This window comes from Aspergillus ruber, assembly GCF_000600275.1.
Source record: "Aspergillus ruber CBS 135680 unplaced genomic scaffold scaffold00034, whole genome shotgun sequence".
Classification (NCBI taxonomy): Eukaryota; Fungi; Ascomycota; class Eurotiomycetes; order Eurotiales; family Aspergillaceae; genus Aspergillus; species Aspergillus ruber.
In genome coordinates, this window is record NW_024467330.1 from 81,991 (window position 1) to 108,316 (window position 26,326).

Here is a 26,326-nt window from a genome sequence, read left to right on the forward strand (position 1 = left end):
AAGAAATGATGTAAAAAAGCTGCTGTAGAATGCAAGCAGCATTGCCGTTAAGCGCAAAGAGGAGAATGTTCAATGTCGAAATCGAATGGAGTAGTATGTAGGAGGTTCAAGCCGTCCCAGGGAGGAAAGCGTCCGGTGGCAGTTGTCCCTGTGCCTGTATATTTGTTAGTATGATGGAACATTATTCAAGCATTTGAACAAACTAACTTTGAGATCCTCGAAATTCTTCAACGCAACTTCTACGTTCCATCCATTACCCGAGAGCGCCATCTCAGAGTACTGCAAAGTCATGTTTGTCTTGGCGCTCATTTGCATCACCAGTTGTTCTTGTTGTACTTGCGCATCGGGTTTTCCAGGCGCAGGAATACCATAGCCCGCCGGAGTCGCAGGTGGCGCCACCGGTTGGGTCGGGGGCTGGACTCCTGGCACTTGAGGCATTGGAGGCAATTGTACTGGGGGGGCTGCTTGAGGCACAGGTGAAGTCTCGACAGTCCATGCCTCGTGTCCACCGTATGCCCGCAGGCAGAGGATATCACTGTTCACCCTGATGCCTCCTGCACCTGACCCGGGGCCGACAAGAAAAGTTCTATCGAAACTGCGCAATTCCACTTTTCCTGTGCTCATTTCCTCGAACTTTCCATGCACCTTAATGAGTAAACCACCAACACCCGTTGCGCTTTGCCCAGTCGGATCAGGAAGACCCGGCACGGGATGGCATTCGATAAGCCATTCTTCCGGGTGTGCCGCGATATCGGGATGCCGAGTTGCCGGGAGCGAGTTCCATAGTTCACGGATCTTTTCCACGCCCTGGTAGGCCCGAGACATTCGAGCTGGTAGATGATTGATTTTGAGGAGGTTCCGGCTCTTCTTTATGTACGGGTCCCATCCTGCTGTCTCGGTTTGTTGGGCTCTCGGGGCTGTCGCGTTCACGTTTAATGAGAAGGTGGAGTTTTGATCGTAAACACTGTTTAGGATATCACTACGATTAGTGTCGTAGCCGGTGAAGAATGCCTTGACAAAGTTTTCGGCAATCTGCGACTGGTCCTGAAAGTAGGGAGGCTGAACGGGAATTGGCGTCTTCTTTTGTGCAGCCAGTTCCTCTGCCGTGCGGACTTCCGTATTGTTCAAGATTCGCAGCTTCGGATACCACTTGAGCATCGTGTCCTTGAAGGAGGGATCTGCGCTGAATGGATTCCCTGTGAGATCGAGGAATTCAAGATTTCTAAATTTCCAGCGCCACGCGATAAGAGCTTGTGCGTCCTTGAAATCATTCCTCGACAAGTCCAGGTTCTCTAAGTCGGGGAATGTCTGAGCGAGCGTAGTGACTACCGAGATATTGGCCAACTGATTATCCGAGAGACTAACACTCTTGACAGCCTCTCGCTTCGCAGCAGAGTTCGTGAAATTCGTTTCCCAAATTTTCATCAGCGCCGGGAAAAACTTGGACTCGGTCGACGTGGTGTTGAACATGCCCATAGCCATGAGGTCAGGGTCAGTTGCGAGTGCCGAGAGGTTAAGTAATTTCGCATCTTGGAAGTAGCGCTTGGCGAGGATAGTCGATAATTTGGCTTTTGTGTCGGCAGCTGATGAAGAGCTGCCATTTTGCGCAATGTCCGAAATCATAGGCTGATCGGTCATGGCATCATATTTCTCGACCGTGAGAGGAGCTCCAGCGAAAGAAAACCCATTTAGACGAAGAATCCTGTCCAGCAAATCCGGCCGGATCGAGACGATTAGAGTGTCCCCCTCAATCCGCGACTATGTTTAGTTGAACGTTAGCAAGGCATAAGGAGACCTTGAAAACCGCAAAAGTCACCCAAAGGAACAAACGCGAGAAAGCCCAGGGAGTGTCGAACGTTGTTTCGGAGTTAATCCATCCCTGAAAACGAGAACACATCGGAGAGGACGAAGTCGCGAATTCATGTCGGTGACCGCTAGTGGTTGTGATGTTGCACATACCTTTGATATTCTTGCGCGCGAGCCAGCTTTCGAGTCGGTTGCATTGATTTTCTTCTCCAGGAAGGTGATCAGGCTTTCGTGGCCACCGTCCCGATTCGAAGCGGCCTTGCTTTGTTTCCATCCACGGATGCTGACTTGTTCGAGGTTGCTTCCTTTGCCGCCCTGTCGGATGTTGACCTGGGGGGTGGTGGTGCTGCCGGAAATCGCCTTTTGGATCGCATCGACTGCAGGAGCCCGAGGGCCTGAGGGGCGGCCTTGATCGCCTCGTGTTCTCTTGCCACGGCCCCGAGCACCTCCACCAGCAGCATCCATCTCCATATCACCATCTCGATCTACTCGTGTAGGACCACCCCGCTTGCGAATGCCTCCGCGATCCGTCCCACCAGAGCGTCGAGGACCTTTTCCACCCTTCATTTTGCTCATGCTATTCGGGCTAAAGGTTGTAGCAACGAGGAGTAGGCGAGATTATCGAAAAAATCTTCGTTGTGGGAAGTAGGTAGAAAGTAGTTGAATAACGAAGAAAAAGAGGAAAAAATTCGCGGAGCGGAAGGTTGCGCCTTGAGTTCTTGATGGGGCTCGTCAGAGAACGAGAGACACAAGGTATAACGAAAGGCGATCAGGAACGGAGGTAAGCTGTGTAAAGCGAGGCCTGTGCTGACCTCGAGGTCGAGGATGAACAAGGAAGGAGACAATGGACGAGGCCAGCGAGGATTGCAAAAGCAAAAAGTGACGTGCATTGGTCATCACGTGAATTATTTATCACGTGAGTCATTGCTGCTTCGACTGCCTGAAACGCACGTGACTTTACAATGCAGAAAGACACCAAGGGGCGGAGTGCTTCTCGCCAATCACAGCTTGTAATATGTCCTCTGTCTGAGACGGTAATACGAATACGTAATGCAGGCAATTCGGAGCAAACCATTACATACATACATACAGCCTACGTACGCATACTCCGTACTCCGCGTACTTTGAGGCCAGCTGGTTCAATTCCTCTAAACATCAGCAGAGATAGCAACACTGCTGCTATTACTCTGTGTGTTTGCCAGTGTAATTAAGCTGTCATCCAATTGTCCCAAGCTTCTCGTCACGGACCCAATTAACCCAAAATAGGACATCTATATACAAATAGTCGTTCCTTGCGGGCCGCTGGCTGGACCTGATCGACTTGACACTATCTGCAGAGTACACCTCTTGTCCCTCGTTTAATCCCACTTATGGTCGTCGCTTAGTCTCGAGATGCCTGCCAAATCGCGCTTCACGAAGCTAGACGCCTTTGCAAAAACCGTTGAGGATGCTCGCATTCGCACCACTTCTGGTGGGATCGTCACCATAGCGTCGCTGCTTGTTATACTGTGGTTGGTCTGGGGAGAATGGGTGGACTACAGGCGCGTATCGGTGCTTCCTGAGCTGGTGGTTGATAAGTCGCGAGGTATGGTTTGTCTGGATATAATGCATGGACTGGACCCTTGATTGATACTGGTATAGGGGAGAAAATGGAGATCCATCTGAACGTGACGTTTCCGCGATTGCCATGCGAACTTCTTACGCTTGATGTGATGGATGTTTCTGGGGAACAGCAGGTCGGAGTTGCGCATGGTGTGAACAAAGTGCGCTTGAGTCCGCAGGCCGAAGGAGGTCGAGTCCTGGACGTTCAGGCATTGGACCTGTACGCCCCTCCACTAACTCATTCCCTCCATTGCTCGTCTAACAACGATTCAGACACTCGCAAGAAGAAATCGCCAAACACCTCGCCCCTGACTACTGCGGTGAATGCGGTGGCGCGCCAGCCCCCGACGGCGTCATGAAACCCGGCTGCTGCAACACCTGCGATGAAGTGCGCGAAGCGTACGCCCAGAAATCATGGGCCTTCGGCAAAGGGGAGAACATCGAACAATGCGACCGCGAAGGCTACGCCGAGCGCCTCAACGCCCAACGCCGCGAAGGCTGTCGCCTCGAAGGCGTCGTCCGCGTTAACAAAGTCATCGGCAACTTCCACATCGCCCCGGGCCGCAGCTTCACCTCCGGCAACATCCACGCCCACGACCTCGAGAACTTCTTTGAAAAGAACCTTCCGGAAAGCGAACGCCACACCATGACCCATGAAATCCACCAGCTCCGCTTCGGCCCCCAACTCCCCGACGAACTCTCAGACCGTTGGCAATGGACAGACCACCACCACACCAACCCGCTTGATAACACGCAGCAGGCCACTGATGAACCAGCCTACAACTTCATGTACTTCGTCAAGGTTGTCTCAACCTCCTACCTCCCGCTAGGCTGGGACCCCCTCCTCTCCTCCACCATCCATAACACCTACGACAAAGCGCCCCTGGGCGCGCACGGCTTCGCCTACGGCAACCAGGGCTCCATCGAAACACACCAGTACTCCGTGACCTCGCACAAGCGCGCGCTCATGGGTGGAAACGACGCAGCAGAGGGCCACAAGGAGCGCATCCACGCACAGGGCGGTATCCCCGGTGTGTTTTTCAACTACGACATTTCCCCGATGAAGGTTATCAACCGCGAGGCGAGGAAGAAGACGTTCTCTGGGTTCTTGACGGGGGTTTGTGCGATTATCGGTGGGACGTTGACTGTTGCGGCGGCTGTGGATCGGGGGTTGTATGAGGGGGCTATAAGGGTGAAGAAGATTCATTCGAGTTGAGCGTGTCGGTTGAAAAGGATGAGGAAGGAAGAAAAACAGAAAAAGCGAATTATAATTTATATACAGTTCCTGTTCGTGCCTGATACTCGACTCGAGGCGTTTGTGGTGTTTTTATGTTATATCAAGTCGTTTAGCATTCATTGCATTTGAAAGTTCTACGGATTCGGTTTTCAAAGAACGTAGATCTACGATAAGATATCTAAAGAGACTATACGTTGTTCTTACAAAAGTAATCCAGAAAGGTTCTCTTCACTCAATCAAGCGAGACTGCAATTGAAAAATTCTAACAGAGATAAAACAGACACCGATACGCCAGACCTGTTCTAACACCGAATGTCTGTTGGACGAAAGAAAACACGCTTGTTTTCTTTCGTTCTGACGCCAAGAAGGAAATCAAAGAGAAAAGGGGGGGAAAGGAAAAAAGATGTGAAGTGAAAGGATATATATAGATCCGCCAGGAAACGCTACAACAAAAGAAATAAATAATCAAGATATAGCAGAGTGAAAGAGATCAAAAGAAGTAAGGTTAGTGCATGTTGGTATACTGCCCAGGACCCTGGCTGTAGTAAATCGGTGCAGTCTGCTGCATCCTGTTTCCGTACCAAGTCTGCCGTCGCGGTTCATCAGTACGGTATGCCTGGTTCAGCGCACCAACGCTATGTCCAGCTGCGGGCAGGTTGTAGCCATTGTAAGCATCACCTCCGTAGTACGAAGCATGCTGTGGTTGGTATTGCATGTGCTGCTGACGTTGGGCAATGGCGTGCTGTACCATGTGGTTGGACATGCCCTCCTTCAGATCCTTCTTCTGGCGTTCGCGAGCATCAATCTCCGCGACGAGGCCTCTGGGGCCAGCTTGTGGTTGTTGTCGGTGAGATGAAGAGGACATGTTAAAAAAGGCTGATCCGGTCATGCGTGCGACGTGCTCCTGTTCGCGAGCGGACAAGTTGGGAGAGATATTCTGGGGCATCATGGCGCCGGTGCCGCGGGAACGAGGCTGGGATTGGTTTTGTCCCAGATGCATGTTGGAAGTGGAATGGGCCATCCAGTTGGGTGAAACTGGAGGTTTCTGGGGTCGTGGATGAACCGGGGAAGTGGGACCCTGGCCGTACGCAAGAGGGGTGGTAGGGCGTCCATTTGACATTCCGGGTTGCCAGGGGATGCTGCGACGACGTTCGTCCCGACTTGAATTTCTCGAATGGGAGGAATATGTTGGGACATTGATTCGCTGCCTCTCCGTAGAGTCGGAGCCGGTACGCTCGTGTCCAGACTGTTTCAATGTGTCTGCTGTGCTCGGGCGACCAGTCGTGGGGAGATAAGTCATGGTAGGCCCAAAGTCCACGCTCGGGATATCCGGGTTGGACTTGGATTGTTGTTGATCAACAGTGTATTTAGCATCACCGATAACCACGTTTCTCTCTGGCTCGCCACCCCCCACTGTCTTCTTCACACCCATCCTAGGACGTCGGACGGATGAGGCCTTGCTGTAAACAGATCCGTGGGTACTCGCGTAGTCTGGAGAGACCGTGGATGCGTCATCATACACAGTGTCGTAGACACTTTCTTCATCATGATGGCTATCCTTTGCCGGGGATGGTGTGGGGTCGTGAAGTAACCCGACCTGATTCAGTGCATCCTCGTCGACAGTGTGCCGTAAATCATCATAACTGGGCTCACCCGTGGTGCTAACCACCGGACTGGTGACATCAAACTGCGCTCTCTGCGATTGACCAACGGGTTTCCGTTTGATTGCTTTGGTGGTATCCAAGCTCAAACGGTTCTTGATTGACGATGGCGCAGATGGTGATCCAGACGACGGTGTACTGCCTGCCGAACGGATAGTGATTGGTGATGGTACCGTAACGAGTTTCGGAGCCGCGATAACCTCGCTGGAGGCGTGCCAGTTCACATCAGATACACCCAAACCGCGAGGCTCAGAGGCATAGGGGTTACTGGCGGACACATTCTGTTGACGCATGTCCTCAGTGCTCTTGGTTGTGGGGCTTCCGGCTGATAGACCGGCACCACTAGCAGCAGCCATTTGCGCAAAAGTGGCCTTGGACATGCGATTGTTAGCCTTTCTCGCATCAACTGATGGGCGTGGTCGAATTGAGGGTGTCTGGTTCGGTCCATGAGTAAATGCAGGAGGGCTTGACACAGGTGCCGGCGGGGATGGAGATACGAGATCCTCCCGAACCGCTGCAGCTTGGGGGTCAACTTGCTGCCCGTGGTCTGAGATACTCCGGTCGTTGTTGCTGGACTCGGGCCTTTCACTGCCATCCTCCGCAAGATGGTAAACCGATGATGCTGGAGACATGTCTGTGCGAAATCGCGAAGGCCGTTCGAGGGGACCATGCAGTCCGACAGTGTCTGACTGGGCCCGGGAATGGTTGCTTGGCGACTCGGGCTCTTCTCGTGGCCTCTCGGGGATGATGTTATCCACGGATTGATTCAAGGCTGGCTGGAAATGTGAAGGGGGAGTAAACATGCGGGCTGCACCAACGGGCATAGTACTCTGTCGATTGGGCAAGCTAGCCCTAAAGCGCGGCTTTTCGCTTGAGATACTGCTGCTTCTGCTGCCGCCACCACCAGCAGCCATGCGACGGGCGGTCGCCTCCTTGAGCTGCTGCCTCCATTCCGTTTCACTCCAGTTCAGGCAACCGGGAGTCTGCATCAAATTTGCGATGTCCAGGCTGTCCAGATAACCATGTCGACGATTTCTGGGGAAAGCAAACATAATACTTTTTATGTGGTTTGTGACGGCAATAATACGGTTGGGACGCCCGTAGAGATTGAAAGTGTCGAACGTGGGAATCAGGAAGCGAAGCATCGTTTCAAAGCCAGACACCGCGGGATGTGTTTCGGGCATGACAAAGACAAAACCTTCCGTGCTCGATTCGGATGATGCATGAATTGTGATATGCCCTTCAATTTTGACCAATGTAGACTGATCAATCAATGGGATAGACTCGGGATAGATAGCGTAGGCAGCGTAGGCATTAGTGACGGTAGCAATCGGCTTTTGCTTCTTGGTCTTTTTTGACTCATAGAATTTGATGTTTCCCTTAACTGTAGAGGGCGACCGATCATAGGCGGATCGTCTCTTCATCGTCTTGCGTGCCTTTTGTATTTCTTTCTCGTCCGGCGGTGACACGACGAACCAGCAACGCCGCCATGGTGTACCAGCACCAAACCGCACACGAGCCCAGTCTTCGTGCTTGAACCGCGTCTGTTGCAAGATAGAACTGGCATTTGCGAGACCTTTTCCTTTCCCTGCGAAAATGGAACCGGTATACGCTTCGTAGAGGGACGTGTGCTCGTACATAGCCAATCGGATTGCGGAGGTCCATTGGACTAACGAATTGAACGAGTTGAAGTGCAGGAGATATCGGTTTTGGCCTGCAGAGCAGAGACTCAACACATTTTTCAATGGCTGCGATTGTTGGTTTTTAACGGGCAGCGTCTCGATCTACTACTTATTAGACTTCAGCCAAGTAGACAACACATAAGAGGACCTACCGTCTTGATCGAGGCATCAGCCAAATTGATGAAAGTCGGAGGCACCTCTTGCCCATCTCGCGCTGCGTCCAGCGCAGCGGCGTTCCATAGCGACAGAACAGTTCCGATCAGTTGCGCATAGCACTCCACCCACTGTCTATCGGGACAAGGCCGGCCATGGGTATCCAAATCATTCAGCTTAAGAAAATATCCCTCTTGGTATATTTTGTTGGCATGACTGTTCAAAAGAGCAAAAATTGGTTGAATTTCAGCAGGTGTATCCCCCGAGACATCTAACTGCGGAGGTTTGTGCGAGAAAACGGCTGAAGACGGGCGAGAGCCACGGCGCTCTCTATATGGAGCTCCTGTCGGCGAACCCTCGACCACCGGCGATGGCGCATCAGAGGAAGTCGTGCCCACAGTTGACAGCGATGACGACTCTAGCGTAAATGAAGCAGAGGAATCGCGCTTGCGATTGTTGGCTTGGTTGCTGTTGCGGGACGGACCCAAAGAGGACATGAACGAGATTACTGTAGCAGAGAAAGTCAGTCACATGCCGGCAAATTTTGCTTTGGATCTGATTAGTACTACTTACCCCGCGAACGAGCCATGCTGAGTGGCTTGATATCTCAATGATCTATCGTAATTCCCAATGATAAGACGTATTGCGCAATACCTGAGGTATTCCAGTGGTGATAAATTCACACGAGAGAATTCAGTTTAAGGCCAGAATATTATAGAAATCTTTTAACGAGATAAAATCAAAGAAGGAGGCGTTGTAGGAAGCAGCGAAAGTGGGAGGCGAAGTGTTGGGTATATTAATAGATCAGCCGGTGCTTTTTCTGCAGGAACCGGCAACAGTCTCAGATCCGGCTAAGACTGTTCGCTTTGAAAGCAAATCTATGAGTATGCGCAGGACTTTTGTAATGATGGCGAAACGACAGAGAATTAAGTCTGCGCTTTGTGTCAGAAATGGAGTAGAAAATGCGGAGGAAGGACGGACGGAGTCCCAAGCAGTTGAATGGAGGACAAGAGTTAATAACAGAAAGAGTAGTAGTGAAGAATGTGAAAGCGCCTCCAATAGAGAAGACAACTAGATTATCCCAACAAACACAAATTAAGGCGGAAAGAGGGAGAGAGAAAGAGGGAGATAGAGAAAGATGAGAAGATGAAAAAAGGAAGATGGAATTGGAGATGAAGCAAAAGTGAACGTGGGTCTACTCCGTAGAACGTGACACGGCCGACTCAGCAGTGCCTGTTTCCAGGGACCGTCTATGCCTGGTATTCAAGGGTTCCCAAGGTTGCCTGGTAAGATGGGAGAAAGAAAGAGTAAAGATGACAGAAGAGTTGTTATGGCCTCCCGCTGACCAGCAACCGCCGGAATGTATCTATACAAAGTACTCATACGGTATTATGGGGAAGCTGGCGTCATCCTACAGTGATTTTTTTAGTGTCGTTTAGAGATCGGCACTGCGCAGTTTCACTTGCTTTTATTTGAGTAACGATATTATCCAGGAGTAATACTGTGAATATTCTGTATACGTGGTAGTATAGAAGTCAATAAGAAATATATCTAAAGTGTCATCTGTACCCCTGTATATTATTGTCTAAAGAATGTAGCCTTATCAGGATGTATGCAATACCGTAAGTTACCGTCCCATTCCACGGCTACCAAATATAGTAATGCATCTGGGGCAAAAAAAAGAAAAGTTCTGACACTCGCAGACAACGGGATTGTATGAGGTGTATCAGAGCAATCCTACCCAAAGGTAAGGCTGTCAACTACAAATACCTATACATATGTACAGAATATGCTATTTACATGCAGCGGAGGATTCAGCACTCCCAAAACTCCGACGCGCACTTGGCCGATCGCTTCTCCATTCAACGCCACGACGGCAACTCTATTGGCTTTGCACTAAAAAAGCATACGAAGCTTGCCTCTTGAAAAGTGGCTGATTTGCCTTCACTGGTCATGTGATTTGTCATGTGATTTTACTTGACCTGCTTCATTGCTTACTCACTGCTAGTGGTTCTATTGTATATATTATGTTGTCCCACTAGTTTGGATCTGATAGTGCTGGGCAGCCGTTCATAGAGTATCACTGGGACATATCGCCGCACTCACGATGCTAAACATGACTGGGAGATAACGAGAGGATGCAAAGTCAAGCCAAATCGACTACAAGACGAATAAGGCTCTACTCATGGAATCATAGCATAGAATGACTGTTGCGCAAGGCAGAAGCAGTCATGACCAGTTACCCCCAGCGTCTTCCGCCAATGTCTCGAATGTCTCGGAATAGTTCGATATTTGTTCTTTTTGCTTACCCTAGAATTACTACTTTGGTGTATTCACTACTCACTCGAGCACTCCATTCACTACACCAGGATAAGCATTTACCTTACCCCTCTCCCTAATGACCTTCTCATGGAGACATATATCTACCCCTCTTCCACTTCCTGTTCTCTTTTTGCTTTCATCTGAACCAGCCTGATTGGTGTCGCACTACAAGCTTTTGGATGCCCGTCTTTCAGCGCCGGGCTGCCAGCAGCAAGCTCTCGACAATTCTGGTAGTCTTCATTTACTTGGTCTTTGGAATATACTTGCCTTTCTCTGTGTTCACGGTAAGTGCAACAAAATAGCCACTCCACGCCAGAACCCTAACACATTACTCTTTTAGGAACTCAACGGAACCATCACCATGGAAGAAGTCCTGCCTGAGGAAATCTTCCCTCTGTCAGGATTTCCTACCCCTGAGGAGCGCCTGATTGATCCATTCGACGACACGACCTCCGTCTTCTCTGACCCGTTCGACCTAGACGAGCGCGACCGCGAAGAACGTCTCGCCGCGTACGATACCAAACGCCTTCGCGAGCTCGTGACCAACTTCGCTAGGGGCTTCGATGCCGCTACGTTCCCAGATTATGTGAAGGCGTGGATTCCTCGTTTTGAACATGATTTGTTTCCCGGTTCGTATTCGCATCTCATGGTTATTCTGCTTGACGACTGGGACCAGATGGAGTACTTCCAGCTTTCCATGTTCAAGTGGCTGTGCGAGAGGCACCCGTTTCCTAGATACTATCGCATTGGTGGTGTCAAGAGTATTGATGATAGGATGTTCGTGACTGAGCTTGGGGTTCTGAAAAAGTTGCTGTCGCCGTTGTGGGGAGATGACCCTAAACCAATCTACTGGATTGGCAGTCGACTCAACAACCCAGACGACTCATGCGACCAAGTAAAGACCTCGATGCGTATTATCAAACACTTCAAGGAGGAGGTTTCGGCTGAGATCCAGGGTGCCAATGATGACAGTAAGCTAACCCTATCCTCACTCGAACCTAGAATCGAGAAGCCCTGACAAATAAGGAACCATATTCTCTCCCAAGACCGCTCTCGAAGACCACAAAGCCGAAGTCAGCATCCGCGAATTCCGCATTGACGCCTGCAAAGCCTCTCTCGGCTGGGGTGAGTTCCTCAAAACAGATCTCCACTTCACCTCCTTCCACCAGTACTACAAAGCGCACTTAATCCGGACCTCCTCTCACAGAGCTCGAGCCCTCGGCTTCCTCCCTCCGCTCCACGAAAATTTCCCCGACTACCTCCCCGTCCATCCAGATAGCCAGCCCACAGCGTGGTGCAACTGGACTCGTCCCGAGCTACGAGGCAGCATACTGGACCTGATCCTGAAGATAGCAGTCTGGCTGGGCCTCGCTCGCGGTGCAGCAGCCGTGCATTTGTTCTGCGATATCGTCCGCGCCTTCACCCTCAAGAAACCAACCGACCTCACCGACTGGGACCGCATCGCTGTCCTGTACCATTTCACGACGATCAGGATTCCAAATGAACGCATTCGCTCCGGTCTCACCACACCATTTTCGCATGCGGACAAGGCCCTCATGAGCAGGAACACGGACTACCTCTCTGCCATCGCCGACCTGAGCTACGACTATAGCCACGACTGTGTCTCCGGCGCTGCCTCAATGGAGTGGTCTGATTCGGCTACGCTGCTTTCGCAGAAACTGCCACTTATCCACCGTCGTCTAAGAATGAGTCAAGGACAAGTAAAGACATATCACGATCGGCAGGTTTTGGAGTATTTGGCGCAGGCTTCTGTTGAGATGACGTTGAGTTCGAAGATTATGCTTGAGAAGAGGTTGGAGTTGGATTATACGGTGAGCTTCTTATTGAAGGGGGGGGGGGGGTTTAAAGCGGACTGGCTAATGTTGTGATAGGACTACTCAGGCTCGATCTTCAAGAAAGCCGCAGCCGTCGAGAAGAATAATAACCTCTCTTTCCTGCCTCTTACTCGACCTATTCCGATCCCTAAACGTCGCATTGTCGGATGTGTTTGACTAGCCTTTCGCTTGGTATATCAAATCTCGATATCTCTCTCCGCTCTAGTCGCGATGCGTTTTGGACTCTCATCCATTCATAAGAGAAAAATATTCAGGTTCGAAGGTAAAAGTCGGTGGCTTATTGTCTTGTTATTGAAAAAGGACATGAAAGGAAGAACAGAAAAGCAGGTTCTTGGACATTTGTATGTGTTTAGATATTCCCTTTTTACTTTTATGATTTTGTGGCTAACATTCATTCACACCAGAGCACAGTCGATCGTTGAGCATACAATAGTTCATGACCTAAACCCAATAAGGTATTTCCCCTCCTACACTGCGTGCTGACCACTCTGGCAAGAGACCTGGTTGACGAAAGCCCAAATGTCGGAACAGAACCAGCATTGGACATGTCAAGTCTAACCATCTAATCTAATCTGAACTGTCTATACGTCAAACCTGGCACACTAACTCGAACGGCGCAAGGATATACTAACATATCAATACTAAACAACTCATATCATAATAGCAGTGTAGATAGGTAATTTAGCCAAGTTCAAACAAATCTAAATCAAGCATCATGATTATATACAAACACCGAACACTAAACTGAAAACATAGCTCATGCATGGCTCAATTCAACAAGTTGTACGCCAAAACAGGATCAATAAGTGCCATATCATTATCAGGGGGTATCTCTTCTTTTGCATCTTCTGTTGCGTGCATCGCTTCGGCAGGGTACGACTCATAAGGATCGGCGTCGAACTCGTATCCGTAGATTCCGAAAACCTCGGCGCTGAGATGTTGCTGCTGCTCTTGTTGCTGTCCGTCTTCATTTGCAGATAATAATGCCCGCCGCAGGAAGAGGTCTCGAATTTCGTCTTCAGAGCAACCGTGTTTACCGCCCATGTGTACCCAGAGATCATAATCGCGATGGAATCTGTGCGCACACGAGTCGATGAAGCAGGCAATGTGCCGTCCTGTTTCTTCTGCGTATCCTGCACCTGTGAGCGCGGCCAGGGTTGATGGAGTGTTGGTCGTGGTGTCGTTGTTGTTGTTGTTGTTGTTGTTGTTGTTGTTGTTGTTGTTGTTGTTGTTGTTGTTGTTGTTGTTGTTGTTGTTGTTGTTTTGCCCTTGACCCAACCGCTGCCGGCGTAATGCTTTGGCGTTCAGGAAGCCCAGATGCGCGGTACGGATGTGTTCTTCTAGTGCAAGTTTTGTACCGTATCGTTTTCCGCAGCCGTAGCCGTCCCAGCTGGCGACTTTCTTGGAAGTAGAGAGGTCGGTTTCGCCGCAGGCGAAGCGTTTCTCGCCCTCGTGCACGGTCCGGATGTGCACAGTTAGGTTTCCTTTCTTTGTGAAGCTGCGGTCGCATCCGGGTATGGTACATGGGAAGACTTTTCGTTCCTCGACGCTTACGTCGCCATGGGCGACTTCCAGATGGCGGCGCAGTTCTCGCGATGTAGAGCAGGTGACGAGACAGTTTGGACATTGAGGTGGGTGAGCGGTGCGAATGTGTGCTTGTAGGAGTGCGTATGTAGGAAATGTAACAGCAGACTCGCTTTCGTCATTATCGATGTCCAAACGCTGAGAGCATTCCGTACAAGTGAACCTTTTCTCTGTATGAAGTCTGCTCTCGTGCGCACGAAGATGTCCAGCCGTCTCAAACGCCATTGGACATTTCTGTCCCGTCGCTGCATCAACATGTGGACAAGGAAAAGGCTTCTGCTTCAAATGTGCCGTCATGATATGTTTTTGGAGCGTCGTGTGCTTCCGAAACGTCTCACTGCAAGGCGGATACTCCGTGCAGCGGTACTTGTCTCTTCCATCATGTGCTGCCAGATGCCTCCGGAGCCGTGATCCTGTCACAAAACTCTTCCCACATCCTGGACGACCGCATACGTAGTCTCGAACACCGGTGTGAGCGCTTTTAACATGATGGTTGAGATGCGAGGCTCGGAGGAAGGTCTTGTCGCAGCCATCTCGGGTGCAGGTAAAGAGTCGCTCATTGTTATGTGACCGCAAATGCTCGTGTAGACGTGCCGGTCGATTGAACGCCTTTGTACAATCTTCGTAGGGGCAGAGGTGAGTTTTGAGTTCTGATGGATATCTGCTCGACGTCACGGAGATTGGTGTCGCTGGGGTTTCGAGCGGGATGTCGCTGGCAAAGCTCCCATCATCATTTTCAGACAAATACTCTGGATCGGAATGTGTTTCTTCATATATTGGATCTGTCGTTATTTTCATACTTATTAGTGTTTTTCTATCGAAGAAAGATAGGACCAGGCTTACCGTTGTGGTCCAGCACAGTCTCTTTCTGCATTCTCTTCGGATGCGGCGAGCTGCCCGCAGAAGCCTTTCGTTTCTGAACCATGGCTCAATTGAGCCCACCTATCCTTCATATCATGAAGGACGAGAAAACTGAAAACTATCAATCGTTAATCGAAGCCCAAATCGTAAATTTCGCTGATATCAAAGATTTTGCCAGGGCGGTGAGATGATCTATCCCGATCAGGACTAGCTTGATCCAGGAACTTTTTCCGCCCGCCTTTTTGTGGTCGCGACAGCGAATTCTTCACCCATTGACCGTCGCAACATCGTTTGTTGAACTGGAGTTGTTCGCGGACGAAGAATCTCGAAAGGAATCCATTGAGCTATTGCGCAGCTTGCAGTCGAGCTTTTTTACCTATTAATTCGACACGATGTCTGACTACGGTGGTGACCATGAGGAGGAGACGTAAGGACCACCTTTCTTTTTCACTTGCAGTCAGAAGCAACGGCTACTGCCGTTCGAGATAATTCATATTTTACAATGGGGACACTTTTGTTCTGACTTTCATGCGTCTAGCTACGACTACGAGCCCGCAGAGGAAGTCGACGACCTTGAGCCCGACGATTTCGTGAACCCCGAGGACATTGAGGGCCAGGAAGAAGGCGACGAGTCATACGCGCCCAACGTCGACGGCGACCAAGTTGTTGTCTCGGGCGATCCCAATGCCGGTTATTCAGGCAAAGTCATGGAACAAGCTCGGGAGAAGAAAGTCCCTAACGAGCAACGAGCGACTACCCCGTACATGACTAAGTACGAGAGAGCGCGTGTTTTGGGTACAAGGGCTTTGCAGATTAGGTTCGTTAGAATTCTGGGTTGGATAGGACTATTCCTTGCTAACAAGGCTCTAGTATGAATGCTCCTGTGCTCGTGGATCTTGAAGGCGAAACGGACCCGTTGCAAATTGCTATCAAGGAACTCAACCAGAAGAAGATTCCTCTGATTGTGCGGAGATATCTGCCAGATGGATGGTAAGCTTTTTTTTACCCGAATTAGGAGATTTTGTCTGACCATTGAAGGTACGAGGACTGGACATGTGAAGAGCTGCTTTAATCTGCAATATATGGGTGGTTTATTCGGGATTTGACATGTTTGGTGTGTATGTTCATATCTTTCCTTTTATTGGAGCATAGCGTTTGGAGTTTGGGAGTCGGGCAGACCATTAGAAAAAAAAGAAGAATTGAAAAAGAATAGAAAATGAAAAGTTAATACAGACAGTTTCTAATCCAGGTGAAGAAGAAAGGAGAGGATTGAGGTCAGCTTGTGTCCGTTGATGATCCTACAGGATACCTTGCTATGCGCCGTGCAAAGTGACGACGTCCGCGTCCATACTCAGTTACAAGGGCCTGGAGCGTTCTGTGACATACGGACCACAATCCAAAGCCATTTTTGCTATGAGAAAATCCCTGGGATACGGATATCCGGCTCGGCGGTCAATCAGGACAAGATAGCTTGCACGCTGTTGACCAAGAGGAAGCGGTGAACCGTCAGCCTCGAATATTCTTTATTGCCATGCCCTGCAGAGTGATACCCGAGTTTCGGTCTGGTATTTTGGTGTGGTTTGTATATAGTTCTCATGATCATAATTACAATATAGCGTGCCAGAACTACGCGTGCACCTTATGGACTGCTCTGAATTTAGGGTTCTACTTTGGCTTGGCTCGGGCCTAAGAAACAAACCCACTGTGTTTCAAGCATAGGCACGGAACCCCGAGAACAGTGACGCTGCTTAGGACCGCTGGGTTGTGCTAAGGCTTGTTGGATGCCTCGGTCTCATAACAAGTGGCTGAGAACGTGAGGAACACGCAGGGTATAGCGTAGACATGTATTCTGTATAGGCTATCCCATATGATCTTCTCATGAGCATCAGTTCGAGTCAGTCAGCTGCCTATGCCGATGGTCTCCTCCGGTTTAGACCTCCAAGAAGCTTGCCATCTTACCAGCACACCGACATCCCCTAGACTGCCAAAGTCGATAATATATTGTGGCTTCAGGAATTGATCAATGTTGAAGGTAATCCAACTTGGATTGGCTAAGGAATGACTCTGTAGGTGAGCAACTTCCGAAAACAGACTAGCCAGGCACGTGCGGCCCGCCGGCAGTTAGCGCGCTGCAAAGTCCCGACACCTCTTCTCTACTCTGTACTCCGTACTATGGTCAGAGTACGGAGTATATATAGTACGGAGTACAAATGGAGTACGCATGCGGTTTACATTTTCGATCAGATCACTCGGCTCAATGTCTGAGACAGGGATGCTAGCAGCTAAGAGATGCCGGGGAAGTCCATCGGCACTCCGTACGATAACCAGTCCCTTTATCATGCAAGCATGGCTACGGAAAGCAGAGACGTTCCGTTCCATAGATCCATGGATGCGTTAGTGTTTTTATTTCCAGCGAATCATCATTTCTCTCGGGGAGAAAACCGAATCGGAATTAGCAGAACAAAGTCCGAATGGATCTAAAAGAATCATCTCCGCCTGGCTAATCGGTTATCGGCACGCCTCCATCTGATTACGAGATAACCGAGAATTTTGACTCCCACTGTTCTACTTGTATAGAGTAGGATAGTATGCGGGGTGCACTGGGGATGACAGGCCATTCCGGGGCATCACTATGTAGCCATATCAAGATAGTACAGTCTCTACACAGTACAGAGCAAGCCAAATTACTTTCTAGAAGTACTACAAGTGCTGGAGATGATCAGTGGACCTGACACTCGTTTCAGCATAGTTTTAACTCCCGAAGAGGTGAAAAAGTCGGAAGCCATGGTTAGCTGCGCTGCTTAGCCTTTTAGGGCCCCCGCTCGTCCTGCTTGGACCTTGGATTTGTCAGAGCTGCTTGAAGTTTTTTTTTTTTCCCCTTATAATTCATCTTTCCTCTCTTTGTCTGCTGTTGTTTGTTATTTATTGTCTGGGGTCAACTTCTGAACGGTTGCTGGCTCCGAACGACTGCCTGTTCTAACAAAGTATTCAGTCGCCAAGAGAAACGAGGCAGAACTGACCAGCTTGATAGTGCCAAGATGGGTGCGAATATCGACGTCGAAGAATCGGCCGCTGTGACCTCTCCTGGCAACATCGAGAAAAACGAGACAAGCCAGCAGCCTTACGAAAAAGAAGAGCATGTCTACGACACAGGTCTTGAGCCATGGATGCAAGTGCTTGGTTCATGGTTTCTGTTCTTCAATTCATGGTATGTGACTCATTGGGCTAGCATCTGTTGAACCATTCTAACAAACTGATGTATAGGGGAGTGATTAACACATGGGGCGCTTTCCAAACATACTACGAGCAGAACCTACTCTCGAACATGTCGTCGTCGGATATCGCCTGGATTGGATCGTTGCAGTCTTTCCTTCTCATGCTGTTCGGAGTTGTTACAGGTCCACTTTTTGATGCTGGATACTTCCGGTACCTCATCACCTTTGGCAACATCATGATGCCGTTCGCTTTGATGATGGTCAGTATCTCTTCGAAGTACTGGCACCTGATCCTTGCGCAAGGTATTGTCATCGGACTTTCCAGTGGATGTTTGTTCGTCCCATCTGTCGCCATTCTGCCGCAATACTTCAAGAAGAGAAGAGGTCTGGCCAACGGAATCGCGGCGTCGGGAAGCAGTATTGGAGGTGTGGTGTATCCCATCATGTTCAACCAACTCCAACAAAAGGTTGGATTCCCATGGGCGACGCGCGCAGTCGGCTTCCTCTGCCTGGGGACAATCTGCATCTCCCAACTCACAATGAAACTGCGATTCTCTCCCAAGGAAAAGCGCAAGCTTTTCATCATCTCCGCTTTCAAGGAACCCCAATTCGTCATGTTCTGCATCGCCATGTTCCTGGGTTTCATGGGCTTCTACAACTTCCTCTTCTACGTCCAGTCCTACGCCATCGACACGGGCATCGTCGGCTCGAAGCTGGGCTTTTACCTTCTCGCCATGCTCAACGCCGGTTCCACATTCGGCCGTATCTTTCCTAACTTCATCGCTGATCTTACGGGTCCTTTGAACGTGCTTACTCCCGCCGCTACAGCAACCGCTATCCTGGCCTTTGCCTGGATTGGTGTCCACAATGTCCCCGGTATCATCGTCCTGGCTGTCTTATACGGTCTGTGCTCCGGTGGATTCGTCTCTCTGCCAGCTGTGGTTATGGCCACTATGACCAAGGATGTTCGAGAACTGGGAACCCGTCTGGGAATGGTCTTTGCGGTGACCTCGATTGGATTGCTAATTGGTACTCCTATCGGTGGTGCTATTTTGAGCGACTCGGGGTCGTACCTGGGTGTTCAGCTGTTCACTGCTTGTTGTCTTATCACTGCTTCTGGGTTTTTTGTGACATTGCGACTTATGCGCACGGGAATCACATTCAAGGTTCGGGCATAATCACACCACAGAAGACCACTTCGACGCCTATTACCACCACCCAATAATGCCTAATCTCTATTTTTATTGTCGTTTCAGCATCCGGAGCATACCGAAAAGTTATTGCTTTTCTTGCATGTGCTTGTTCTGTCGTTTTGCTCATGATACCAGGTTTCAGTATGGACTACGAAGTTATGCATCAGCATGCAAGTTATTATTTGATGGTTTTGTCAGGTTTGCATATGTCTAATTTTGAGGATAGCGATATGAGATAGAATCCTGTACATACTTTACATATGAACATCATAATTGAATTTGCTCAAGTCATAGAGACTGACTCCGAACTGTACATTGCAAGTAGATATTATCATAACACCAATTCCCAATGCTCGCTAAATCAAAGCCAAGCTTTTTTCTGAATGATTATCCTCATCTCAGATTCAACATCTAGAGCACATCCTCCGGCCCAACTGGGAAATCCTCCCCATTTTCTCGAACATGCTCGAGCTTCTTATCACGGCTGCACGGTTTCCGCATATCATACGCATCCTCACCCGTCTCAGACATCCCGCTTGGATCGTCACTGTAGTAATTAACCACGCGACGGAAGACAGAATATCTATGAAAGCCCAACTGTTAGCAATTTTCCCGCCAGAATCGCCAAACAACCAAGAGAAAAAACACTCACCCCATCCCCTTATACATATCCACCGCGACCTTATTCCCCGCCCTAACATACAAATCCACAAACCAAGCGTTATTAATATCTGACCCCCGCTCCAGTCGTTCCGTGAGTCGTCGCGCGAAACCGAGTCTACGCCATGCAGGCGCGACAGTAAGAACGGTGATATGCCCGTGCCAGGGGGTGTAGTGCTCCGAGTGGCGCATTGAGGGGTGTTGTTCTTCTAGTTTACCCATGACTGTCAGTTGCGTTAGTATGCCCCCAATTTTAGCGTGTTTGTTGAGATTGTAGGGAGGGGCGTACTGTATCCGGCGATGCCTTCCCCGCGGTCTTGGACGACGCTGAAGAGCGACGGCCACCGCATGAGGTAGTTGAGGTAGAAACCGAGATCATAGTTTTCTGTGAGGGGGTCGAGGTTTGTGAGGTTGAGGGAGAAAAGATCTGTTGGGGTCATGCGGCGGATGGAGGTCATGTTGATTTTCACTGTTGCGCGAGTTGCGATTCGAGTATCGGCTGGAGATATGATTCGTGCGACGTAAAGAAACAGTGGATAATCACATGCAGGGGTATAAATAATTCAGAAAAACAAAGCACCAAGGAGGAATGTAAACGATGGGTTTCTGGCGCGACGAAAGCGGTGCCAAAACTGCCCGAATCGACGATGGAAGCCATCATCATCGGCGGTGGGGTCGCTTTGGGGTTTTATAGGTCACGGGACCACCGTTTTCATGCACTCCATCAGCCTCGCTTTCAGGGGACAGGCAAATAAAGACAAACGCTATTATTCACCTAAAAGGGTGTCCCCCGGCTTTCAATTATTCTGCCTGACTATCATTTCGAGGACTCGATTTGTCGCTTTTGAACCCGACTTTACCGCAGTATCTCCTGTTCACCTGCTGTGCCCCTATTATCGGCCATTGCGGAGTGACGTTTCACCACCAGAAACTATATAAACAACTCCTTGCGCTGGACATTCATCTCGATTGTTCTGACGTCGTCGAATTAATCCTTATTATATCTGAAGAATTCTTCATTCAGACCCGTCAAGGTCAACCCTGCAGCATGCCACCATCTCCCCTGAGCATCCCTCACCGCCATCCCGATACCAACGGTGACTTCGAGCCCCTCTCCCCGGGCACCTATGGGAACGAATTCCCTCACAGTTCCAGCCCTCCACGCACAGCAACCCCTCCCACACCAGGCACGCCCCGCCAACAAGGCATGATGAACGTGAACGCCCCCCACCGCGGCTCCGTCGATGTCGACCTTACCGGCACCTCCGCAGATGAAGGCGGTGGTGCGGGCCTGGGCAACCTCGCAGATGAACTGGCAGACGCATGGGAAGAGGAGGAAGAGGGGTATGGATACGGGTATGGATATGCGTCGGGGCAGGAGACTGATAACGGTCCCGTGGATCCACAGCAGCAGGATGTTAGTGATGGGGAGGAAGATTATGAGATGGGGGGTGGTGGTGCGAGGACACCGTCGTCGGGGTATTCGGTTGAGCATAATACGTTGCATCCGCCGAGGCCAAAGGGGAGGAATGCGGCTCAGAGGCATAGGCGGCATGAGTCGCAGTATGATGGGTCGGATTATGGGAATGATTCGGATCTAGAGGAGGCGGCAGATATTTCGCCTAGCTTGGAGGGACAGATGGCTGAGATTGAGAGTCTGGCGAGACGGGGGATGGAGAATAATGGTAGTGAGAATGACCATGTTATCAAGCGGGCTGTCGAAGCTTTGCGGGATTTGGGTGGTCAGAGTGGGATTGAGAATAATGCGATGCGGTATGATCCCCCTTTCGTTCTCGCTTGAAGCTCTATCGAGATGGGTAGGATACTAACTTCTACAGACTCATCACAGCACACACCTCCATCACATCGCATCTAACCCACCAAACCCGCACCCTCCAAACCCTCACCCACCCCCTCCTCTTCTCGCCCTTCCCCCTCCTCTCCGAAGACGCAATCGACGCCCTCATCCCCCTAATCGACGCCGAACTCCTCCCAAATCTCCCCTATCCCTTCCCCGGCCAAGCACGCCACAACCACTCCTCAACCACAACCTCAACACCAGCAACATCACGACCAGGGACCCCACATTCCCACACCCACTCAAATTCAACTTCACACTCACACTCCCGCACTCACTCACAACCACAACCACACGTGAACCCCCTATCTTCCCTCCAAACCCTCATCTCCCAGACCTCCGACCTAACGCACTCCCTCCAAGGCCTCAGCGACACGCTCTACGAATCCCGCCAGTTAACATCTACCGCCTCGCGCCGACTGCGCTCAGCCCGGGAACTCGTTTCCGAACTACGACGCGAAGAAGAAGGGCGCGAGGAAGGTTCGCGGTGGCTTGAGCGCGGTGATTGGGATCGGAAGTTGAAAGAAAGGGAGGCGGGGAGGGAGTGCGGGGACGTTGTTAGTGGGTTTGAGGCTGTTTGTGGGGAGTGGAGGGAGAGGTTGTTTGGCGCTGCGGCCGGGAAGGTTGCTGCTGCTTGATGAGTGGTTTTAGGCTTTGTTTGAATGTTGCTTGTTGATTTGTTGGAGTTGGAGTTGCAGATGATACCTTTGGTAAGATCGACATTTACTAGTACTTAGATGATGCATACCCAGAGTACGGTATATAGATCTTTCTTTTCATGTGTATAGGTTTATTTTCCATGGACAGCGGGACATACAGACATTTCGTTACATAGGTAACCAACCTATGGCACCGAAGTGTCATGTAATGATTCCAATTCTCAGATACTAGATTTTCGAGCTTAGGAAAAGCATACAGAAGCAAGCCAAATTAATCTATCAACTACAAGCCGAGAAACAGCGCCAATATAGCTGACAACCGGACAATAAGATCCAAACGAAGGTAATGAAAGACATTATTATGTTCATCCACTCCAGACATGACAACTTCATTTACTGACACATGCAACTAAGACATCACATCAAGGGACATGAAAATCGAAGGGACTAAGACCCTTGTCAACTTCTTCCCTTTTCATTCTGCAACTCATAACACAAAGGGAGGAATAAGTAAAAAAAAAAGGAAATAAGTAACGTAAACAATGGACAAAGAACTATGCCAACAAGGTGAAATTAAAAAAAGAGACATGCCATACAGGAAAGAAACTTTTTTTTTCCTTCTACCTGTTCTCAAAGCAAACCAACGTTAACTCTATTGCTGCTGCCTCCACCGGGGCGTCCACTTCTGAGTCGCAGGCTTGGGTTCGTCGGATGGTTGGGGGCGGGCGGGCGCTTCCGCACGACGGGGCACGAAACGCTCACGCTCCGGCTGGGCACCGTTCGAGGGAGCGGGAGCGGCCGGGGTTGCGTTACCACGCAGGTGCGGAGGAACATATCCGCCAGTTTTCCGAAGAGGCGGGACGTCCTCCTTGGGTTGTTCAGCAGCAGGAGCAGCATCAGCGGGGGCCGGGGCTGCAGGGCCGCCAGCGGCTTCCTTGGCGGCTTGACGCTCTCTCCAGCTAGGTCCACCGGTGCGAGGAGCAAGGTTAAGACGCGGGCGTTCGCTACGTTCGGGCTCGGTACGAGAAGGAGCAGGAGCAGCAGGCTCTGTTCTGCGAATGGCACGACGGGCTTCTGCTTCCTCCTCACGCTGCCTCTGGCGGGCGGCGGTCTCATCAAGTCTCCTATGAAGGTTATTAGCCATGTTTTCTATTTGGAATCTAGGGTGAAGGGAAACTAACTTTCTCTCCTCCTCGCGCTTAGCCTTTTCTTCGGCGAGACGGCTTCTGCGCTCTTCCTCCTTGGCGGTTCTCTCTTCCTCCTCGCGTGCGATGCGCTCTTCCTCTTCCTTCTGCTGGCGCTCGGCAGCCTCACGCTCCAGACGCTCACGGCGACGGCGCTCCCGCACCTCCTTGACACGTTGGTTCTTCTTAGCCTCAAATTCTCTCTCAGCGCCCTTGCGGCGCTTCTCGAACTCTTCGTGGCGCTTCTCGGAGACTTCCTTGCGGAAGCTGTTGAAGTAAGGCACCACACGGCTGAGACGGTGCTTGAGAGCGACGGCCTCCTTGTGCTTGAGCTCAGCCTCATGGAGAGTTTCGGCCTTGACGGCCTCATACAGCTCCAAGTCGCGCTTCTTCTGAGCCTCGTAGTCCTCGGGAACGTGCTTGAGTTCCTCGCGACGGAAAGCACGCTCCAAGTGGTCAATACGCTTGCCAATGGTGCGCACCTTGTCGTTCAGCTCGTTCTTCTCCTTCTCAAGCTGGGCCAACTTCATGGCCCGCAGGCGGTTAGCATCGAGGTCCTGCAAGTCGATTTCGCTGAGGTCAATGCCCTTGACACCAGTCTTAAGTTCATCGATCTGCTTTTTGAGTTCCTGCTGACGGATGCGCTCCTGCTCATCCCGGAGACGCTTCATCTCACGCTCGCGTTGCTCATCCAGCAGCCGTTGCTTCTCAGCCTCCTGGATTTGCTGGTTGCGAATACGCTTGCGAGCCTCCTCCTCACGCTGCTTCCGCTGGACGGCGTCGGTAGCGGCCTCCTTCTTCTTCTCGATAACAGCACGGCGAGCCAAGGTCTCCTCGTGTTCCTTAGCCAGACCAGCCTCAGCACGGGCCTGGGCAGTCTGCTTGGCCTGAATACGGGCCTCGTTGTAAGCAGGGTCAACGTACATGCAAGTAACATGGAGGGTCTTGGCGAGGCGGGTAAGCTGCATACGGGCGATCTCCGCAGGAGTGTTCTGCAGACGCTGGACAGCGCCAACCTCGTTCTCAGCAGAGCCGGCAGCGCTGCCGTGGTGCAGAGCCTTGGAAGACGAGAAGACATCGGTCTCGAAAGTGAGAACGCCCGAGGTGTGGTTCACACGGATGGCGAGGTCTCCCTTCTTGCAACCGTTCATGATGAACTTCTCAATCATGGAAGGAGTGACCTGGAAGGGGTCAGGGAATTGAGCGAGCTCATAAACGAACTTGAGTTCAACCGACTCATAGACCTGGGAGAGCTGCTGGAAGAGACGGGTAAGGATGACCTGCTGCAAGGGCAGGACGTACTTCTCCATCTCGGGATCGGCACCGATCTTCGTGAGGATCGGGGTGATCTTCTTGCAAATGGAGAGCGGGTGGAAATCGACCTCGAGAATGTTGTACAAGTCACGGATTTCAGGACGGGCGCGGCTGAGCAAGCCCTTGTTAAGGGCATCCCGGAAGAGAACAGAACGAGAGGGGGGAGTGGCCATGCCCAGCAAGTTAGTGAGACGGGTGTTCTTGTTCTTGCGGGCCTCGTCAACATCGACCAACGCACCACGAGAGCGAGAAGTGCTGATAACGGGAATAGCCAAAGCAGACAAGAGGACGAACGAGGCAGCCTTGGTCATTTCGGTCTCAGAGACGGAGGGGTTGTCCTTCTTGCTACCTTGGCCACTGGCCAAGGTCACGGAAGACTGACGCAGAAGGTTGTAGTACCGGTTCCAGGCAGCGGCGTGGAAGAGGTAGTTCTCGCTAACGAGGAAAATACGGGTGAGCTTCTCGTAGTAGTTGGCCATCATCAGGTTCTTGGCGGGGCGCTTGCTCAGGCTCAAGAGAGTGTGGATATCCTCGATACTGCGGAAAGCCTCCTGCCAGAGCTCCAGCTCGACGGCGACGTTGAGCTGCTGGAAGCGAGTGTCGAGATGGCGCTGCAGGGTGTCGGCGTCACTCAGGTTGATGGCATGCATCTGAGCAGAGTATTTGGCGGCATTCTGAACGTGGTTCCGGAGGAGTTCACAGAGACGACGGAACTCAGTCTTGCGGGTGTACTTGAGACAGAACTGGAAGGCCTGCAGGGCGGTGGTCTGGTACATAACCTCGAGACGGGCATTGTTTTTCAGGATCTCGAGAACGGTACGGTAGGTTTCCCACAGGAACTTGAGCCACGGGGTCACGACGGCACGGTCAGTACGGTCACGGGACTGCTCACCAGAAACGGTGGCGAGCAGAATAGTCTCGGGAGTTTCGATGGCTTCGAGATCTTCAACGTTCGACGAGGGAGCGGCGGACTCGAGGGAAGACTGAATCTCGTCGGCCTTGGCCTGGGCCTCGGTGACCTTCTTTTCGGCGAGTTCGATGAACTTTTTCAGGACGGTCTATATAATCCAAATCAGCCCCATTCACGTATTTATCTTATGGATTAGATCGTACCTCGATAGTTCCCACGTTGGTGTTCTGAGCGATGTTCTTGTACTGATAGAGACCATCCTTGGCGGCCTTCCCTTTACGGAGCTCGACGCAGAGTTCAACGAACAGCAGCATCACCGGCTCGAGCGAGGCGATGGGACTGCTGCGCGTCCTCTTGGAGGTGACATGTTCGTGAAGGACGTTCAGGGCAGCAGGGGACTGGCCTACGGCGATGAGTTCTTGAGCCCGCTATAACAACAAATCCGTCAGCCACCACTCTATCTCTCCTACATCTCTTTATATCCTCCTATCTCAGAAAACCATACCTTGAGGATATTCTCGGGCTTAATATGCGGCGGCGGCGGCATGATGGGCGGTACCCCTTGGGGT

The 26,326-nt window shown here is 50.9% G+C and overlaps 11 protein-coding genes across 11 annotated transcripts; 6 read left to right on the plus strand and 5 right to left on the minus strand.

Annotated features, from left to right (window-relative positions):
* Nucleotides 1–106: 106 nt before the first annotated feature.
* Nucleotides 107–2,373, minus strand: EURHEDRAFT_464784 (mRNA export factor mexA; the record flags this gene model as incomplete). The annotated part of the gene is made up of 3 exons (XM_040784987.1): nt 107–154; nt 208–1,758; nt 1,960–2,373. The coding sequence occupies 3 exons, from the start codon at nt 2,371–2,373 to the stop codon at nt 107–109; spliced, it is 2,013 nt and encodes a 670-aa protein (XP_040635175.1).
* A 565-nt stretch (nt 2,374–2,938) lies between these two features.
* On the plus strand, nt 2,939–4,859 carry EURHEDRAFT_416362 (retrograde cargo receptor ERV46). Its single transcript, XM_040782932.1, has 3 exons — nt 2,939–3,391; nt 3,448–3,628; nt 3,682–4,859. The coding sequence occupies exons 1-3, from the start codon at nt 3,199–3,201 to the stop codon at nt 4,622–4,624; spliced, it is 1,317 nt and encodes a 438-aa protein (XP_040635176.1). The 5' UTR covers nt 2,939–3,198; the 3' UTR covers nt 4,625–4,859.
* Nucleotides 4,860–5,150: 291 nt separating this feature from the next.
* On the minus strand, nt 5,151–8,730 carry EURHEDRAFT_380992 (PH domain protein; the record flags this gene model as incomplete). Its single annotated transcript, XM_040779355.1, has 3 exons — nt 5,151–8,090; nt 8,141–8,649; nt 8,715–8,730. 3 exons carry the CDS (start codon nt 8,728–8,730, stop codon nt 5,151–5,153), a joined length of 3,465 nt encoding a protein of 1,154 aa, XP_040635177.1.
* Nucleotides 8,731–10,642: 1,912 nt separating this feature from the next.
* Nucleotides 10,643–12,475, plus strand: EURHEDRAFT_380993 (uncharacterized protein; the record flags this gene model as incomplete). Its single annotated transcript, XM_040779356.1, has 4 exons — nt 10,643–10,747; nt 10,804–11,434; nt 11,490–12,295; nt 12,356–12,475. The coding sequence occupies 4 exons, from the start codon at nt 10,643–10,645 to the stop codon at nt 12,473–12,475; spliced, it is 1,662 nt and encodes a 553-aa protein (XP_040635178.1).
* On the plus strand, nt 12,442–12,940 carry EURHEDRAFT_241226 (uncharacterized protein). Its single transcript, XM_040778065.1, has one exon. It carries the CDS (start codon nt 12,530–12,532, stop codon nt 12,800–12,802), a length of 273 nt encoding a protein of 90 aa, XP_040635179.1. The 5' UTR covers nt 12,442–12,529; the 3' UTR covers nt 12,803–12,940.
* A 20-nt stretch (nt 12,941–12,960) lies between these two features.
* On the minus strand, nt 12,961–14,883 carry EURHEDRAFT_508470 (C2H2-type zinc finger protein). The gene is made up of 2 exons (XM_040785891.1): nt 14,747–14,883; nt 12,961–14,685 (listed from the first exon to the last, which is right to left on the minus strand). Exons 1-2 carry the CDS (start codon nt 14,826–14,828, stop codon nt 13,088–13,090), a joined length of 1,680 nt encoding a protein of 559 aa, XP_040635180.1. The 5' UTR covers nt 14,829–14,883; the 3' UTR covers nt 12,961–13,087.
* Nucleotides 14,884–15,042: 159 nt separating this feature from the next.
* Nucleotides 15,043–16,031, plus strand: EURHEDRAFT_486896 (DNA-directed RNA polymerase core subunit RPO26). Its single transcript, XM_040785571.1, has 4 exons — nt 15,043–15,191; nt 15,303–15,581; nt 15,635–15,754; nt 15,803–16,031. The coding sequence occupies exons 1-4, from the start codon at nt 15,157–15,159 to the stop codon at nt 15,834–15,836; spliced, it is 468 nt and encodes a 155-aa protein (XP_040635181.1). The 5' UTR covers nt 15,043–15,156; the 3' UTR covers nt 15,837–16,031.
* A 1,771-nt stretch (nt 16,032–17,802) lies between these two features.
* On the plus strand, nt 17,803–19,157 carry EURHEDRAFT_380996 (MCT family MFS transporter; the record flags this gene model as incomplete). The annotated part of the gene is made up of 2 exons (XM_040779357.1): nt 17,803–17,972; nt 18,029–19,157. 2 exons carry the CDS (start codon nt 17,803–17,805, stop codon nt 19,155–19,157), a joined length of 1,299 nt encoding a protein of 432 aa, XP_040635182.1.
* A 426-nt stretch (nt 19,158–19,583) lies between these two features.
* On the minus strand, nt 19,584–20,290 carry EURHEDRAFT_518354 (peptide alpha-N-acetyltransferase complex B subunit NAT3; the record flags this gene model as incomplete). The annotated part of the gene is made up of 3 exons (XM_040786666.1): nt 19,584–19,755; nt 19,825–20,056; nt 20,122–20,290. The coding sequence occupies 3 exons, from the start codon at nt 20,288–20,290 to the stop codon at nt 19,584–19,586; spliced, it is 573 nt and encodes a 190-aa protein (XP_040635183.1).
* A 590-nt stretch (nt 20,291–20,880) lies between these two features.
* Nucleotides 20,881–22,328, plus strand: EURHEDRAFT_518355 (uncharacterized protein; the record flags this gene model as incomplete). The annotated part of the gene is made up of 2 exons (XM_040786667.1): nt 20,881–21,605; nt 21,671–22,328. The coding sequence occupies 2 exons, from the start codon at nt 20,881–20,883 to the stop codon at nt 22,326–22,328; spliced, it is 1,383 nt and encodes a 460-aa protein (XP_040635184.1).
* Nucleotides 22,329–23,001: 673 nt separating this feature from the next.
* tif32 (putative eukaryotic translation initiation factor 3 subunit EifCa) lies at nt 23,002–26,304 on the minus strand (the record flags this gene model as incomplete). Its single annotated transcript, XM_040784982.1, has 4 exons — nt 23,002–23,473; nt 23,531–25,905; nt 25,961–26,185; nt 26,263–26,304. The coding sequence occupies 4 exons, from the start codon at nt 26,302–26,304 to the stop codon at nt 23,002–23,004; spliced, it is 3,114 nt and encodes a 1,037-aa protein (XP_040635185.1).
* Between the last annotated feature and the right edge of the window lie 22 nt (nt 26,305–26,326).